This window comes from Myotis davidii, unplaced genomic scaffold (assembly GCF_000327345.1).
Source record: "Myotis davidii unplaced genomic scaffold, ASM32734v1 scaffold726, whole genome shotgun sequence".
Taxonomy (NCBI): Eukaryota; Metazoa; Chordata; class Mammalia; order Chiroptera; family Vespertilionidae; genus Myotis; species Myotis davidii.
In genome coordinates this window covers 1,369,761-1,385,454 of record NW_006297808.1, presented here as the reverse complement: position 1 = coordinate 1,385,454, position 15,694 = coordinate 1,369,761, and the positions used below count along the sequence as shown (strand labels likewise).

Genomic DNA, 15,694 nt, shown 5'->3' with positions numbered 1-15,694 from the left:
CCATCTCCACAGGATGCAGGGCCTCCTGGCTCCGTTCCGCGGGGCATCGCGAGAGGAGCCCAGCTTCCGGCCCCGCCTCCTCTCCCAGATCTCGCGGTATCACTGCTGTCCCGCAGGAAGGCGGAACGACGCTCCCGACCCAGTGGGAGCGCAGCCTAAGGCTGGTTCGAATCGAGCCCTGGGCGGCGGGTCGCGGGGAGCGCTGTCAGAGTTGGGGGAGTCACTCCCTCCCAAGAGGTGCAAGAGGACGGGGTTTAGGCCGGAAGAGCCTTAGAGGAGCCATTTTCCAGGTGGGGCTCCAGACAGACTCTGGCAGGGAGACCGGCCACCAGTCCCGCAGCCGGCCTGGCGGACTGGGTGCGGTCCGAGCCCCCCTGACCGCAGCCGAACCCGCCACCCCTGCCCCTGGAAAGGAAAGGGGCGGGGAGGAGAGGTTGAGAGTCCCAGAGGTGGGGTGGCAGGATGGGGGCTCCTTGAATCTGTCCCTCTCCTGCACCCCTTTCTCACACTCACGTGCCGCCCACCCCCTGTCCCTCTGGGGCACCGCAGCTGAGAATGAGCGACGGTGAGCCCCGACTTAGCTCTAGAGTCTAGGGCTAGGCCCTGTTGGACGAGCTTTACAGGACAGCAGCCCCGGGTGACAGAGGAAGGAACGGGTATCTAGGTAACTTCTGTTTTCACCCAGTCCCTGCCCGTCCGGTGTGCCAGCAATGCTGGGAACACGACCGCATTGTTTCTGCTCTGGGGACGAAGAAACTGTGGCTGCAGTTAAGGGGCTTTGTTCAGAGTTTACTCAGACAGAAAGTAACGATGTGGTTCCTGCTCAAAGGGAGTTGATAAGTTCAATTTAAGCTTCATTTCCCCCCTCCCCGCTGCTATTTCCTGGGCATACAAAGGATCCTTGCCGGCAAAAAGTTCAGACTCAAGTGGGGCAGGTAGATTTGCTGCAGTTTGTTGCCTTCAGAGAGGAATGCACAATCCCAGTGTGGGTTGGTGGGGAAGGGTGGGGCGGGCGTGTGTGTGTGTGTGTGTGTGTGTGTGTGTGTGTGTGTGTATCTATGACTAAGCTTGCTTGGAAGCAGCTAGTTAGGAAAGCAAAGATTAAAAGAACAATTCCCATTCGTGCTAAAGACAAGGTAGTGTATGGTGACTGGTTCACTATTTCCTCCCTCCCTTCCACTTGTTTATTGAGCTACTAAGATATGTTAGCCCAGTCTTGGAGCTGGGTGTTCCCCTGTGAACAAGATCCACACATTTTATGCCTTTAAGACACTCAGCATCTAGTGAGAAAGAGAGGTAAATGGCAAGCAGCATGATGTGGGCAACACTAGGAGAGTTACGAGGCACCATGGGAACACTGAGGTGGTGTATCTAACCCAGATTTGGGGTGTGTGTGGGGCCTGTGTGAGAGAGGACCTCCGGAGGATGAAACATCTAAGCTGAGAGATGTACAGGAAGAGTAGGACTACTCAGTGGGCCGATTCAGCTCCAGAGGAGGGAGAGATCCTTGCCTGGGCATTGGAATTCTCAAAGGAGAGGGCACTAGGAGCTGGACCTTTTACAGTGGAAAGTGTTTAAAGGAGGAAAGAGCCCAAAGAAAACCCTGGAGGTAGGAAAGCCTAGGCCTATATTCAGGGGACAGTGAATGATAACTTCTGATGGAATGGGGATGCGAACAAGCAGTGTCCTCTATCTTGCCATTGACCACATTCTCTGGTTAATTATTTACCTCTCTGTCTTACCACTAGAACTTTGAGCACTTTGAGTCAGGTATGTCTTTCATCTCTGTGTCTTTATTGTCCAGCATTAACCAGGCTGAGAGTGATGCTTTGAACTTGGGGAGAGTTGAATGGTTTTACATAAAGCTGGAAAAAGCAGGTTGGAAAAACCAGATTGTGTAAGACCTGTGAACATTAGCTGAGAAGTTTGTATTTTATTTCTTGGGAAGCAAGTGTTTATCAAAGGCTTTTCTGTTGCCACCACCAACTGTGAAGATTAGACTGACCTGGGCATGCTAAGGGCTCCAAGGGGAAAACGTGAGGGCAGGGAGATTGTGTAGGAGGCTATCTTATGAGATCAAGATCTGAGCGATGATGGTGTTCATAGAAATGGAGAACATGGGGCCAAAGAGGGAACAGTCTTAAGGGCTTAAGAAATGAAGCAATGTGGGGAATCAGCCGGAGAGAAGTATATCTATATAGAAATGGAGTTCAGGGGTAGTGTGGAAGGAGAGCTGGCTGGAGAAAATAAAGAGCTCCATTTAAGATGGGCTGAATTGGAAGGGATGGTGAGTTATCCATATAGAAATAACAGTAGACAAGTGGGGAGTTATTTCTAAGAAGATATGTGGGATTGAAACTCAGGAGAGAGGCCAGGCCTGAAGTCATCCCTCTTGAAGGGAAAGTTAAGGCCATGAGAGAGAAGCTAGAATCACAGATTCTCAGACTCACTCCCACAGATGGGGCTCAATACCCTCCCCATCCCTGTCAAGTTAACCCTATCTTCATCTCCACAACTCTCTACCTCCTAAGTCCTTTACTGGGGCCATTCCAAACAACTTGACAACAAAGCTGTCTTTACAGTCAGCTCCTATCTGCTTCCCTTTAAGTCCCAAGATTGTTCACAACAGTCTTAACAGCTGCTGTATCAAAGCATTGACTGTGCCAGGTGCTATGCTCTGCTTCGCCCATGTAACTGTTTCACTGAACATACAGGGCTGTATTCAAGAAGCCGAGTGCATCATAAAACAGATTTATGTCTTCATCCCCACTCTTTCTTGATATATTTGGTTGCCCTTGGATTACTTCTAGTCACCAGGACAGACTCATTGCAATAGCCTAAATGTCTAGTTCACATTAATAGTAAAAATTCTGAATTTAATTCAAAATTAAAGCAACTCTCCTTCTCTAGCTTTCGTTAGGCTCTTACCTTTCCAGAGGAGGGTGGTTGATTTCTGTATTTCTCCATCTTGCTTGCTCATCTCCCCTGTACCACCACACCATGCAGACTGAGGCTTCAGACCCATTAATATTGGTGGAGGGGTATGTAAGAGTAGAGATGGGGCAGGAAAGTTCCCTTTGTCATGTGGCATTAGTAGTCTGATTCTTTCCTCCTGGGTCTCTCTTAACTGCAGTTTCCTTGACCTAGGGGTTACACTTGTCTTGCTGCTTTCAGTTGCTCCCTCAGCCCCAGGTTTCTGAAATCCCTTGCAATTGGTCCCTTGGCCCTCCAGGTCGCTCCTCCTAGGCAAAGTCCATTTAACATGGCTTCTAGTTAGCCCTCTCTCCTGCCTGGGCCACATCTGGTCTATAGGGAACACTAATGCATCTTTTGCCTCAACAAATTATGGGGGTGCAGACCATTTCAATGCAGTTGCCTCAGACTCTTCCAGGCTAGGGCCTGCCACCAGCTTCTGTGCCTGGATAAGCTTCAGAGGGCACAGTCTAAGCTATTCTAGTTTCATGAATTGGGAATGTTTGAAACTTGTGTTTCAAACTTGTGAGACATGAATTATGAAAAAAGAAAGAAGGGTGCTGAAAGGAGGGGGCTAAGGGGAATGGGGAGGGGAAGGATTAGGTCAAAGGATGCTTATCTCTCTGGGAGAAAGCTGGAAGGGCAGTCAGAGGCAGTAGGTGGGGGAGGGCCTTCCATACCCAGTGTCTTTAACCTTTCCAGGTAGAACTAGAAAATTATAGAGAAGTTGCTCAATAAGGACTCAAGGGAGGTGAAGAGGTTTGGATAAGAGTTGTAGGCCTTGGGGAAATCCTGGACAAATGAGAAATGATGAAAAAAGGGTTCACTGGTGGTTATGGGAGCCAAGCTGAAGTTCTGTGGTGTGTACTTTCTGTGTGTCCAAGTCCTCATCGTTTCCTATGCCCAGATCCCACACCAAGGTCATGGACATACAAGTTGGGCTACAGACTCATATCCATATATGCATATGTGTATTCACATCTTTTTTTTTTTTTAATCCTCACCTGATGATATTTTTCCATTGATTTTTAGGGAGAGAGGAAGAGAGAGGGAAAGACAGAGACAAACATTGATGTGAGAGAAATACATCAATTGGTTGCCTACTGCATGAATTCCAGCCAGGGCCTGGGCCAGGGAGGAGCTTGCAATCAAGGTACATGCCCTTGACTAGAATTGAACCCGGGACCCTTTGGTCCACAGGCTGACGCTCTATCCATTGAGCCACACTGGCTAGGGCCGTATTCCCATCTTTGAACACATAAACACATATATCTACACAGGGGATTTATTTTTAGTTTTGATTGTCATATATGATACAGTATACCAATCTTAAGTGTTCAGTTGGTGGGTCTTGTCCATTTATAACCTTGTAACGTCCACCCCAAACATGTGGCAGGATATCTTCATTCCAGAAAGTTTTCTCATGATTATTTTCATCAGTTCCCCAAGACAGCTACTTCCTGTCACCATAGATTCATTTTGCATGGTCTTCATTGTATATTTTTATACACAATATACAAATATATTGATACCCACCTTGCCCTAATCCCATACGAAGACAAGCCACACATATCCACATATACTGACCATTTTGTACTTTAGGCTTAGACCGTGTTTATGAGCTATTAGATGTTTGCTATTAGGTCACATATTGTATAATAACCTATTTTCTCTTCAACCCTAAAATCGTACCTCAAATGAAATATTTTAAATCTTTCTTTTCAGAACCTTGGAGCTAAAACAAAGAGAGAGGTGGTAATCATTCCACCTTGCGTGATAGTTTTCTTTATTTTCCTCTAGGGTATTGGAAAATGGGGACACATATTTTAAAACAGCACCATATTTAGATAGATAGATTTAACTTTTAGTTGTGGCCCCTTCCTGCTTAAAGTCAAAAGGATTTGACTCTCCAAGATACATTCCAGTACAGCAACTATAAGGTTATGGACTGGCAGAGTAGAGGCAGCAGGAAGTTGCTGGCAAAGAGCTCCCAAGAGCTTAGAGTCATTGATGGTGATAGAGCTAAGTCAGGAACAACACCTTCAGTCTTCCAGACCAGTCAGAGGTCAGGGAAATGAGAGAAAAACTGAGTCCAGAGCCTGTCAGGGCCAAGGACCCATGTAAGGAGCAGAAGGTGAGGCCTAAGCCCATCATAGAGCAGGGGAGAAACAAGTGCTGGAGGCAGAGTTGGAGGAGGTGAGACCAGACATGGTGGCCACAGCTTTTGGGAGATGGTATTGCAGTTCACCAGCACTTATCTCTGACAACTGATTTGCTGCATAGGTAGACCTGTCAACTTCACGAGACCACTAGGTACCTCTCGGATGCAGTGAGCCTAGATTTGGGGACATGGAAGTGAAAGTAAGATAGAAGATAAGGGATAGGGATGTGAGCAGCTGGGTCTAGACTTCAGGCCCATACCTGATACTTCTAAAATACAGAGATACTGGCAATCACTAATAGGACCTGGTGCCCCTCTGAAACAAGAGATTTCCATACCACTTTCAAATCCTCTGAAGCTCTGGGTATTGTGGCCTGGGACTATGACCTCTAGCTTTCAAAGTTCAGCATAAGAAGTGTTAGGCTGGGATCAAGGAAAGACTGTATCAGATCCTTGGGCAACACCCTTGGTCCCTATCCTATATAATAAAAGCCTAATATGCAAATCGACCAAACGGTGGAATGACTGGTGGAACGACTAGTCGCTATGATGCTCACTGACCACCAGGGTGCAGATGCTCAACGCAGGAGCTTCCCCCCAGTCCACAGGCCCCTGGCCAGCCAAGGGACCCCCTGATTACCCCGCCGGTCACCCCATAGATCAGCCCTGATTACCAGCCAGGCCTGAGGACCCTACCCATGCATGAATTTTGTGCACCAAGCCTCTACTCACTTATAAGCTTGACCCGATCCTGCTATGGTATTTGGCCTGAGATTCTTTGAAGGGTGCTTTCTGTCTGTTGGATTTGTAGCCATCACTGGCTCCTAGGTGAAGTTGAAAAGAGAGGAGGATAGGAATAAAGGAACTTCTGTTTCCTAAGCTCCCACTCTATGCCAGAGTCAGTACTAGGCAATTTATATCAGTTATCTCACTGTAACAATCCTGTAGCCTTTCTATTGTGTATTACTGCCTCAGTTTGCAAGTGAGGGTATTGATATGTGCCACTGTATTTAAGCCTTGGTCATCCTGGCACAGCCTCAGTTTCCCGCAGAGAACCAGGGGGTAATGGGGCTGGCTGTGGACCCTGACTCATGTCTGTGCAGTTCTCTCTCTGGTCCCTGCTCAGTCTAAGTCAAGAGTCCAAAGTGAAGTTCATGGTCTGTCTGGCTTCTCCAGGGGCAATAAGTGATATTCCTTTTCCACCAGAAGCCAATGCCCATCAATTGTACCCACCCAGATTCAGTTGGGATGAGCATTAGACTAAGCTCTCAGGGTCTGGGAACTCCTGTGAGAAGCCTGGGGTCAGACCTAGCTTCTTACAGCCATGCAATCAGTCAGAATGGAGGGCCCCAGGCATTGAGAAAGGCTGGGTCCACCCAGTTTCCCCTTCAGTCTCAGGCTATGGCAACCCCTTCTAACTGACTGCTTTCCTCAAATATAGATGTGCTCTCAGTAGAGCTAAGCTCACCAGACCCACTGCAGAACTGCTCTGGCCTGACTGGGAGAGCCATACACAGTCCCCTGGTTTAGAGTTAGGTCATCACAGGGAGGGTAAAGAACCTTCTTACTGGTGGATGTCTAGTGTTTTGGGACAAGGCCTGTGCTGGCACACTGCTCTCCTGACAGTAGGTGGCTTTGCTTGCCACCCAGAAAGTTGTGTGGATTTCCCTGATGGGTCAATTAATAGAAGTTCAGTCTCTCATTCCATCAAACCAGATCTGCAGAAAGTGCTCCCTCAGACCTCCCTTCCCACCTGCATGCTTCATCAACCCAGCAAGAACTATCTCACTAAACTCCTCAAAAGTCTCTTAAGAAGAGCAATGCTGTGCTGAAAGAGTCCAAAGGGTAATGTCTTAAACTTGCCTTTTGACTCCACTGTTGAAAACAACTTGATAGAAATAATCAGTACAAATGAAATTCACAGTGGCAGAAACCATACTCAGTGAAATCTGATGGAGGAATCAAATCTTTAATATAAAATTCACATGGAAAAAAAGACTTGATTTTGGAAAAAATAATCTTGGCTAAACAAAATGGAAAGTGAAGAATATTGGAATTAGTTAACTGAAATATATAAAATCAAGGAAGCCGAAACCGGTTTGGCTCAGTGGATAGAGCGTTGGCCTGTGGACTGAAAGGTCCCAGGTTTGATTCTGGTCAAGGGCATATACCTGGGTTGTGGGTACATCCCCATTGGAGATGTGCAGGAGGCGGCTGATCAATGTTTCTAACTATCTCCCTTCCTCTCTGTAAAAAAATCAATAAAATATATTACAAAAATAAAATGAAGGAATAAATTAACTTCATGGGATCCATTAAGGAAAATACTTTTGGCAAAATCTCAAAAATAGTTTCATAGTTTTATGTAAAAGTGCAATATCAAAATATTCTTAGGGCTCAAACAGTGGAGCCAGAACATCTTAAATCCTGTAGATTTCAGAGTAGCGTTCAAAGGGATGTTAGCTCTCAGCCCTCTACCCACCTGGGCTAGTGGTACCACTGATCTTCAGCTCATAGGGTTGTGTCATCTCTTAGAATCCTGTTGTGAGGTTCAGAAACTGCTCTCATCCCCCTGCACTTGACCAGCACATGAGGGGCAGTTCTTGCCTGACCAGGCAGCGTGCTCTCTGGGAAGGAGATAAGTCTGAAGAAGTTGATCCCTGTGGCTGAGTTTTTACCTGGATGCTAAGAGACAACCCCTTGGGCTAGTGAATAAAGTGATGGAGGTTGTAATGGGGAACTATAGGTGGGAACTTAAGGATGGGGTGTGAGCGATAGGCCCGATAGGTTGCAGCCAGTTTTTAGGTTGGCTTAACAAAGTGGTTGGACTAGACCCAAAGCCTGTCTTCTCTCCCCTGTACTCACCACTTCCAGAATGGCCTGCAGACAGGGCTTTCAGAGGCTGAGGACCTGACCTGAGGTGGGGGTGGGGAGATCCTTTAGAACCTGCATGTGGAATCCTACACGTGGAATCTATATGTATGACATCATGTCAAGAAGGCCCCATTGGTTACCATAGTAGTGAGCAAGAAGGACAAGGTCCCTGTCCTAACAAGCCATACATTCCAGTGGGAGGAGACTGTTGATAAAACCAACAATGAGTGATAATATCAGGTAATGACAAGTGGGGTGAAGACAAACATATTTTGAAAAGATCACTCTGACTGCCATGTGAAGATTAGACTGTAGGGAGAAAGCAAGAAATCCAGTTGGCAAGTATTCCATCATCAGGAGAGAGATGATATCTTGGTCTGTGTTAACCCCGGAGATGGAAAGAACTAGATGGATTTGGAATATATTTAGGTAGTAGAGCTAATAGAGTAGATGTGAGGGGTGGAGGGAAACAGGGATTAGGGATGGACTTATGTAACTAGGTAGATAATGGTGCTATTTATTGAGACTGAGAAGACTAAACGATCAACATGCATTGGAGGTGTGGGCATGTGTGAATTAAAAGCCCAATATTGGTTATGTTATATTTGAGATGCTAATTAGGCATCCAAGTGAAGTTGAGCACAGTGGAGAAATCAAGCAGGGGTACAGTTTGGGACTCATTGGTATACAGGAATGAGATGAATCAGCTAGACTCTAGATTTTAGAGTGGTGGTTCTCAACTAGCATTTTTAAAATTAAGCAATAATTTTCAGTTTACTAAATGAAACAGACCTGCAACATAGTGTGCATGAATACAAAAGCCATCTATAGCAAGTGATAAGGAAACTGGGTAAACTTGGGAAAAGCACTGGCAAAAAGATTCTCTTGAAATAAAAAAAATCAAACCATTATTATAAAGGACGTTACCAAGAACTGTTATATTTTCCCCATCTCATTGATGGAAGTCAAAAGAGCATCTAGTACTTTGTTTTCATGTCAAATGTCAGATCAGAGCATCCTAACAAACAAAAAAGAAACCCTTAATCTCCCAAACCATATAACAGTATAACAATAACACTCCAGAGTTCAAATTCAAAAGAAGAGAAAATGGCAATTGAAAAAGGTGATGTGGCAGTAATCCTATGAATGGGTTTTTGATATCTCTTCTTCCAGGGAACATTTGGCAACTTCTGGAAACTTTTTTGGTTGTTACAGCCGGATTGGGGGAGGTTTGCTACTGGCAACCACTGGGTGGAGGCCAGGGATGCTGCTACACATCCTACGAAGTACAGGTCAGCCCCCACAACAGAAGATAGGCCTCAAATATCCGTCCTGCTGAGGTTGAGAAGCCCTTTCCTAGAATGAAAGTATAGCTAGAGAAGAAAGGTGACTATGACCAAGGGCATTCTTACGTAAAGATAGAGCCTCCCATAAAAGAAGACAGCAGGAGCAGTCCAAGAGATAGGGAAGCCTGGAGAGTACTAGTATGTGTGTGTGTGGACTTCGGGAAGTGGAGAGTACTGGGGAAGGAGGAATGCTCAACTGGGGTAAATGCAGCTAAGAAACTTCATCATTTGAGCACAGAGAGGAGTGACTAATGGATTAGGTGAGATGGATATTGTTGATGACCTTGATAAGAATAATTTCTGTAGTTTGATAGGGTTAGAAGCTCCAGGGGAGAAACTTGTGCCAATAGCCAACACTTACTGAGCATTTATTTCCTCCCTGCTCAGAATACCTTATGTGTAATTTCATTAACCCACACACTACAAATAGGTACTATTATGCTCATTTTATAGAAGTGGCAAAGCTAATATTACCCCCACTTTACAGACATGCAAACTGAGGCACACAGAGGCTAATTACTCACCATAAGGCAGCCCATAGTAAATGGCACACCTATGATTAGGATGTAGAGAGTTTGGAGCTGAGGAAGTGGAGACAGTGATTCAACACCACCCTTTTGAGAAGTACTGCTGTAAAGAGAACAAAGATGGATACAGAGGATGTTTGTGTGCTAATATGAATGATCCATGTAGAGGTTGAAATTGATGGAGGGGAGGCTGAGAACAGAAGTTCTTGAGGAGGTGTCAAGGGTTTGGGCTCTCCCTGAGCATCATACTGGTAACTGAAATGGACCCTAACTGTTTTGATCAAGATTACCTACCTCTGGATTCAACTTCTCCAACAGTTTCTACTGGTGCTGGGCAGCTCCTTGCAGCCTCCACCCCTTGCTAAAAGGAGGCTTCCCTGCAGGGAGTTGCTGCACAGGTCCAGTCCTTCCCCTTCAGTGTCCTTGGAGCACCAGTCATGTTCAGGAACCAGTATCTCATCCCTGCAGTCAGGAGCTAGGGCCCAAGCTGGCCAGGTGGTTTTGTCAGTACACATCAGCAATTCTCCATCCAATATTGACCTTCAGGATCCTTATCATAAGCCTCCTCAGGGTCTTCACTCATTACTCTCTCCTTGCTGTTGCCACACCAGTCTCCTTGAACTCTCTCAGGTACTGAATGTTCTTGCCTTCTTTTTCACCCTCTCTTCTTCTGGCTAAGTCTTGCCTAGCCTCCTGTCTCAGCTTAGCAGTCACATCTCAGACAGCCCTTCTCTGATTCCCGCAACTAGGTTAGGTCCTCTCATTAGCTCCTCCTCCAACATGGGACACTGACACTCTTATAGTGCTTTTCTTACTTGTATTTTGTGTCCAGTGTCTGCATTCCGTGCTAGAATGTAACCTTCATGAAGGTAGGTTTAGTTTACCACAGTTATTTTCAGTGCCTGGCATGTAGTAGGTGCTCAGTAATTATATGCTAAAAAAACAAGTGAATTGTTGACTATTTTATAGCTTGGTTGTTATTTATATAGTTCATATGTTATTATATAGTTAAATATTTTATTCTCTACACACATTTCACTACAAAATTTATTCTTATTTTTATCAATCCTTACCTGAGGATATTTTTTTCATTGATTTTAAAGAGAGGGGAATGGAGAGAGAGAGAGAGAGAGAGAGAGAGAGAGAGAGAGAGAGAGAGAGAGAGACATCGATGTGAAAGAAAAACATTGATCAGCTGCCTCATGTGTGAGCCCTGACTGGATCAAGCCCACAAAGTTTCAGTGTAAGGGACCATGCTTGAAACCATGGAGCCACAGCAGCCAGGGCTCACTATAGAATTTTGAGGCTTTCCTGATTATGTTCATGATTACTTTAATCTTTGCCTGAAGATGCATTAAGAAAGAGTTTAATTCAATATGTTAACTTTTTGAGCACTCATCCTATGTAATAAAAGGGAAATATGCAAATTGACCCTAACAGTGGAACAACCAGGAATGACCGGTCACTATGATGCGCACTAACCACCAGGGGGCAGATGCTCAATGCAGGAGCTGTCCCCTAGTGGTCATTGCACTTCCACAAGGGGCCCACAGCTCAGCCAGAAGCTGGCTTATGGCTGGCCAGCTCAGGGGTGGTGGTGGGAGAGGCAGTGCTATGGATGACTCACTAATGGACATGGCAGTGCTATGGATGTCTGACTAACGGCTTAGGCCCACTCCCCACAGGGTCCCACAGGGAGTGGACCTAAACCGTTAGTCAGACATCCCCCAAGGGATCCCAGGCTGCCAGAGGGATGTCTGACTGCCAGCTTAGGCCCAGTCCCCCCGGGGAGTGGGCCTAAGCTGTCAGTTGGACATCCCCTGAGGGTTCCCAGACTGTGAGAGGGCGCAGGCCGGGCTGAGAGACTCCCCCCCAAGTGCATGAATTTTTGTGCACCAGGCCTCTACTTTAAAATAGAAAGAGGTAATATGCTTTACGTGATTAATGTGATTGTGGAAGGATGATGTGAGTACTGTGTTTACACCACCATCTTGACCATAAGTCCTGGCTACGTATGCTTTATGTTGTTTCTTCCCTATAGGATGGCTGATTTGGTTCTCTGTGAACCAATAGAGCTTTACAACATCTTGAATCAGGTCACAAAATTATCCAGATTGACTGAACCCAACTATCTCTGTTTATTGGGTAAGTACTTAAAAATATTTTGTGGATAGCACTCTTCAAGCATTATTTTTGATGAACCAAAAAATTTTGGGGAATAGAGGAAAAAATGACTAGAAATTAGACTTACTAGGCATAGCGTAAAATGCTGTTACTCATTCACATGACTTGGAAATCATTCCAGATTAAATCTAGATGTTCCTGAGTCCTCTTGTTTTAGTGAAAAATAGCAAACATCTAACAAATATATAGTAACACTAATAAACACCCATGTACTCAGATTTAACATTAATTAAATGTTACATACACAGATGTACTCCTCTTCTGTATCCCATCCTGAACCCACTTCTTTCCCTCCCCAAAGATAACTGCTTCTATATTTTTACATTTCTACTGCATATGCAGGTATCCCCAAATAATGTGTTTAAATATTTATACAAATAGTATCATAATGTACAATCATTATGCAACTTGCTTTTTTTTGGCTTAAAATTATATTTTAAAATTCCCCCCATGTCTAAATGTGAAGATCTAATTTATTTACTTTGACTGTTAGTTATGATATGGATCTATTCCTAATTGATTACAATGTGTTGCTTGCATTGTGTGGCTCTAATGCAGCCGTGGGCAAACTACGGCCCGCAGGCCGGCCGTAGTTTGAAATGAATAAAACTAAAAAAGAAAAGACCATACCCTTTTATGTAATGATGTTTACTTTGAATTTATATTAGTTCACACAAACACTCCATCCATGCTTTTGTTCCGGCCATCCGGTCCAGTTTAAGAACCCATTGTGGCCCTCGAGTCAAAAAGTTTGCCCACCCCTGCTCTAATGGATAGTGCTGCAATGAACAACTTTGTGCATCCCTCCTTATTCATGTGCAGCAGTTTACCTACCTATGGTACAGGCTTAAAGTAAGTCAGTGAACAGGGAAACAAGTAACATAATATTCCTGGGTCCCCATGATCTCCATGTTTATAGGTGACTGTTATACACGCTCAAGTTTGGAACCATGGTAAGAGGGAATACTCTCTCTTTACTCTCAATAAGTTGAAATTTGATTTTTAAAGCTACTTTCTTCCATAGAAAATATATTATTCCGAGATAGTCTAAGGCAGTATGCAAATAACGTCTGTACCTGCCACATATAAAATTTATCATTTTAAAGTGTACAGTTCAGTGACATTAAAGTACATTCACATTGTTGTGCAACTGTTGCCACTGTCTGGCTCCAGAACTATTTTTTATCCCAAATTGAAATTCTGTGTCCATTATTTCATTTTGAAACAAGAATGATTTTCATGGTTAAATTCATGGCTCCTACCCTCAGTATCTTCTCTTGCTTTCCTATCCAGCTAACATTAGTTTCACTTGTTTCTATTCATTTATATTTTAAAAAATATTTATTGTTGAGACTATTACAGATGCCCCTACTCCCCCCCCCCCGCATTATCCTCTTCATCAGGATCCTGCCCCAACCCAGGCCTTCACCACCCTATTGTCTATATCCATGGGCTATGCATATATGCATATAAGTTCTTTGGCTAATCTCTTCCCACTCCCCATTCCCCTTAACTCCGAGATTCTTTAGTCTGTCCCATGTTTCCATGCATCTGGTTCTGTTTTATCATCAGTTTATTATTTTCATTAGATTCCTTGTTTGTTTATTTTGATTTTTAGATTCAATTGTTGATAGATATGTATCCATTGCCATTTTATTGTTCATATTTTTTATCTTTTTTCTTCATCATCATCTTCTTAAAGAAGACCCTTTAACATTTTTTATAATACTGGTTTGATGGTAATGAACTTCTTTAGCTTTTACTTATGTGTGAAGCTCTTTATCTGACCTTCAATTCTAAATGATAGCTTTGCTGGGTAGAGTAATCTTGGTTGTAGGATCTTGCTTTTCATCACTGAATATTTCTTGTCACTCCCTTCCGGCCTACATGTTTCTGTTGAGAAATAAGCTGACAGTATTATGGGCGCTCCCTTATAGGTAACTGTTTTTCTCTTGCTGCTTTTAAGATTCTGTCTTTGACCTGGGCATTTTAATTATGTGTTTTGGTGTGGGCCTGTTTGGGTTCCTCTATTTTGGGACTCCCTGGGCTTCCTGGACTTTTATGTCTATTTCTTTCACCAGGTAAGGGAAGTTTTCTGTCATTATATTTTCAAATAGGTTTTCAATTTCTTGCTCCCTTTCTTCTCCTTCCAGCGTCCCTATGATGCAAATGTTGGTACACTTGAAGTTGTCCCAGAGGCTCCTTACACTATCTTCATATTTCTGGATTCTTTTTTCTTTTTGCCATTCTAATTGGGTGTTTTTTTCTTCCTCATATTCCAAATCGCTGATTTGATTCTCTGCATCCTCTACTGTTGATGATTCCCTGTAAATTATTCTTCATTTCAGTTAGTGTGTGCTTCATTTCTGACTGGTCCTTTTTTATGTCGTTGATGTTCTCTCTAAGTTCCTTGCAGTTGTCACTAAGTTCCCTGAAGATCTCATTAAGTTTCTTGAGCATCCTTATAATCATTGTTTTGAACTCTGTATATGATAGTTTGTTTGCTTCCATTTCACTTAGTTCTTTTTCTGAAGATTTCTTCTGTTCTTTGTGATGTTTCTTTGTCTCTGCATTTTGGCTGTTTCCTTGTATCTGTTTCTATGTATTGGGTAGAGCTGCTATGTCTCCTGGAATTTGTAGAGTGGCCTTGTGCAGTAGGTGTCCTATGGGACCCAGTGGCTCAGCTTCCCCAGTCAACTGATCTGAGCACTCTAGGTGTGCCCCTGTGTGGGCTGTGTGCATGGTCCTGTTGTAGTTGAGCCTTGATTGCTGTTGGTATCACTGGGAGATATTGATCCCCAGGCCACTCACCTGTGCAGATCAGCTGCAACTACAGTGGAAGAGCTGATGTGCAGGAGACCCCCCTGTGGAGCAGGACTTGCTTCATTGGGGCTCTACTGCTCTCCAAGTCTGCCCCTTGAGTGTGTCACTCGTGGATGTGGTAGGGTTGTAATCTGGCGTGGTCTAAAGCTACCACTGGGTGCACTGGCTCTAGTGCCTCCCAGGAGGTGCAACGTCACCTACTGCCTTGCCTGAGGCCTCCCGACACAAGCTACAGAGTGATCTGCAGATGGCTTCTACTTGTTTGGGGCTTGGAGGTGCTCAGGAGAGGACAAGCTGTGAACCAAGGCAGCCTGCTACCAGTGCTGGGCCTGAGGCCTCTTATTGAGAGGTATTGGACATGCTGAGGCCAACTGCTGCGTGTTTGAGAGATTTTAGAAAAATCTGAAGCCTGAGCCAGGATAGGCTATTTGTATTGAAAGGCCACTGCAAACTGCTTGGATGGGACTGCAAATTGAGTGGGGTGGGGTTTAAGGGAGTCACCAGGGCCAGGTGAACAGTGGGCCAGGTTGATGGAAACTCAGATATGGCACCTGACTGTTGGCACTGTGGTGAGGGAAGGTCTCAGCATAAGAACACTGACCTCTGCCAGCATTTTTTTCTAGGAGAAAGTTGCCCCCCAGTTCTTGCCCTGATGCCAGACAATATAGTTCCTCCCTGTATGTACCTGGAGCCTTTAAAACTGCTGCCCCAGCACTGGAGCTTGGAGTGAGTGAGTCTGAGTAAGTCCTTGTGCTGGCCCTTTAAGAGGAATACCTAGGACTCCAGCATCCTTTGTGTCACTCAGC

The 15,694-nt window shown here is 44.7% G+C and overlaps 1 protein-coding gene across 2 annotated transcripts in view; it reads left to right on the top strand.

The window, feature by feature from the left end:
* Positions 1-98: 98 nt before the first annotated feature.
* The window catches only part of STYXL1 (serine/threonine/tyrosine interacting-like 1), a 67,160-nt gene continuing 51,564 nt past the window's right edge, over positions 99-15,694 (top strand). The window contains exons 1-2 of one of the 2 annotated variants that reach the window (XM_006773383.2): positions 99-290; positions 11,923-12,026. In XM_006773383.2, coding sequence (XP_006773446.1) covers positions 11,924-12,026 — 103 coding nt within the window. In that variant the 5' untranslated portion in view covers positions 99-290; position 11,923. The remainder of the gene's footprint in view (positions 291-11,922; positions 12,027-15,694) is intronic. The other variant, XM_015570272.1, reaches the window with a different exon arrangement.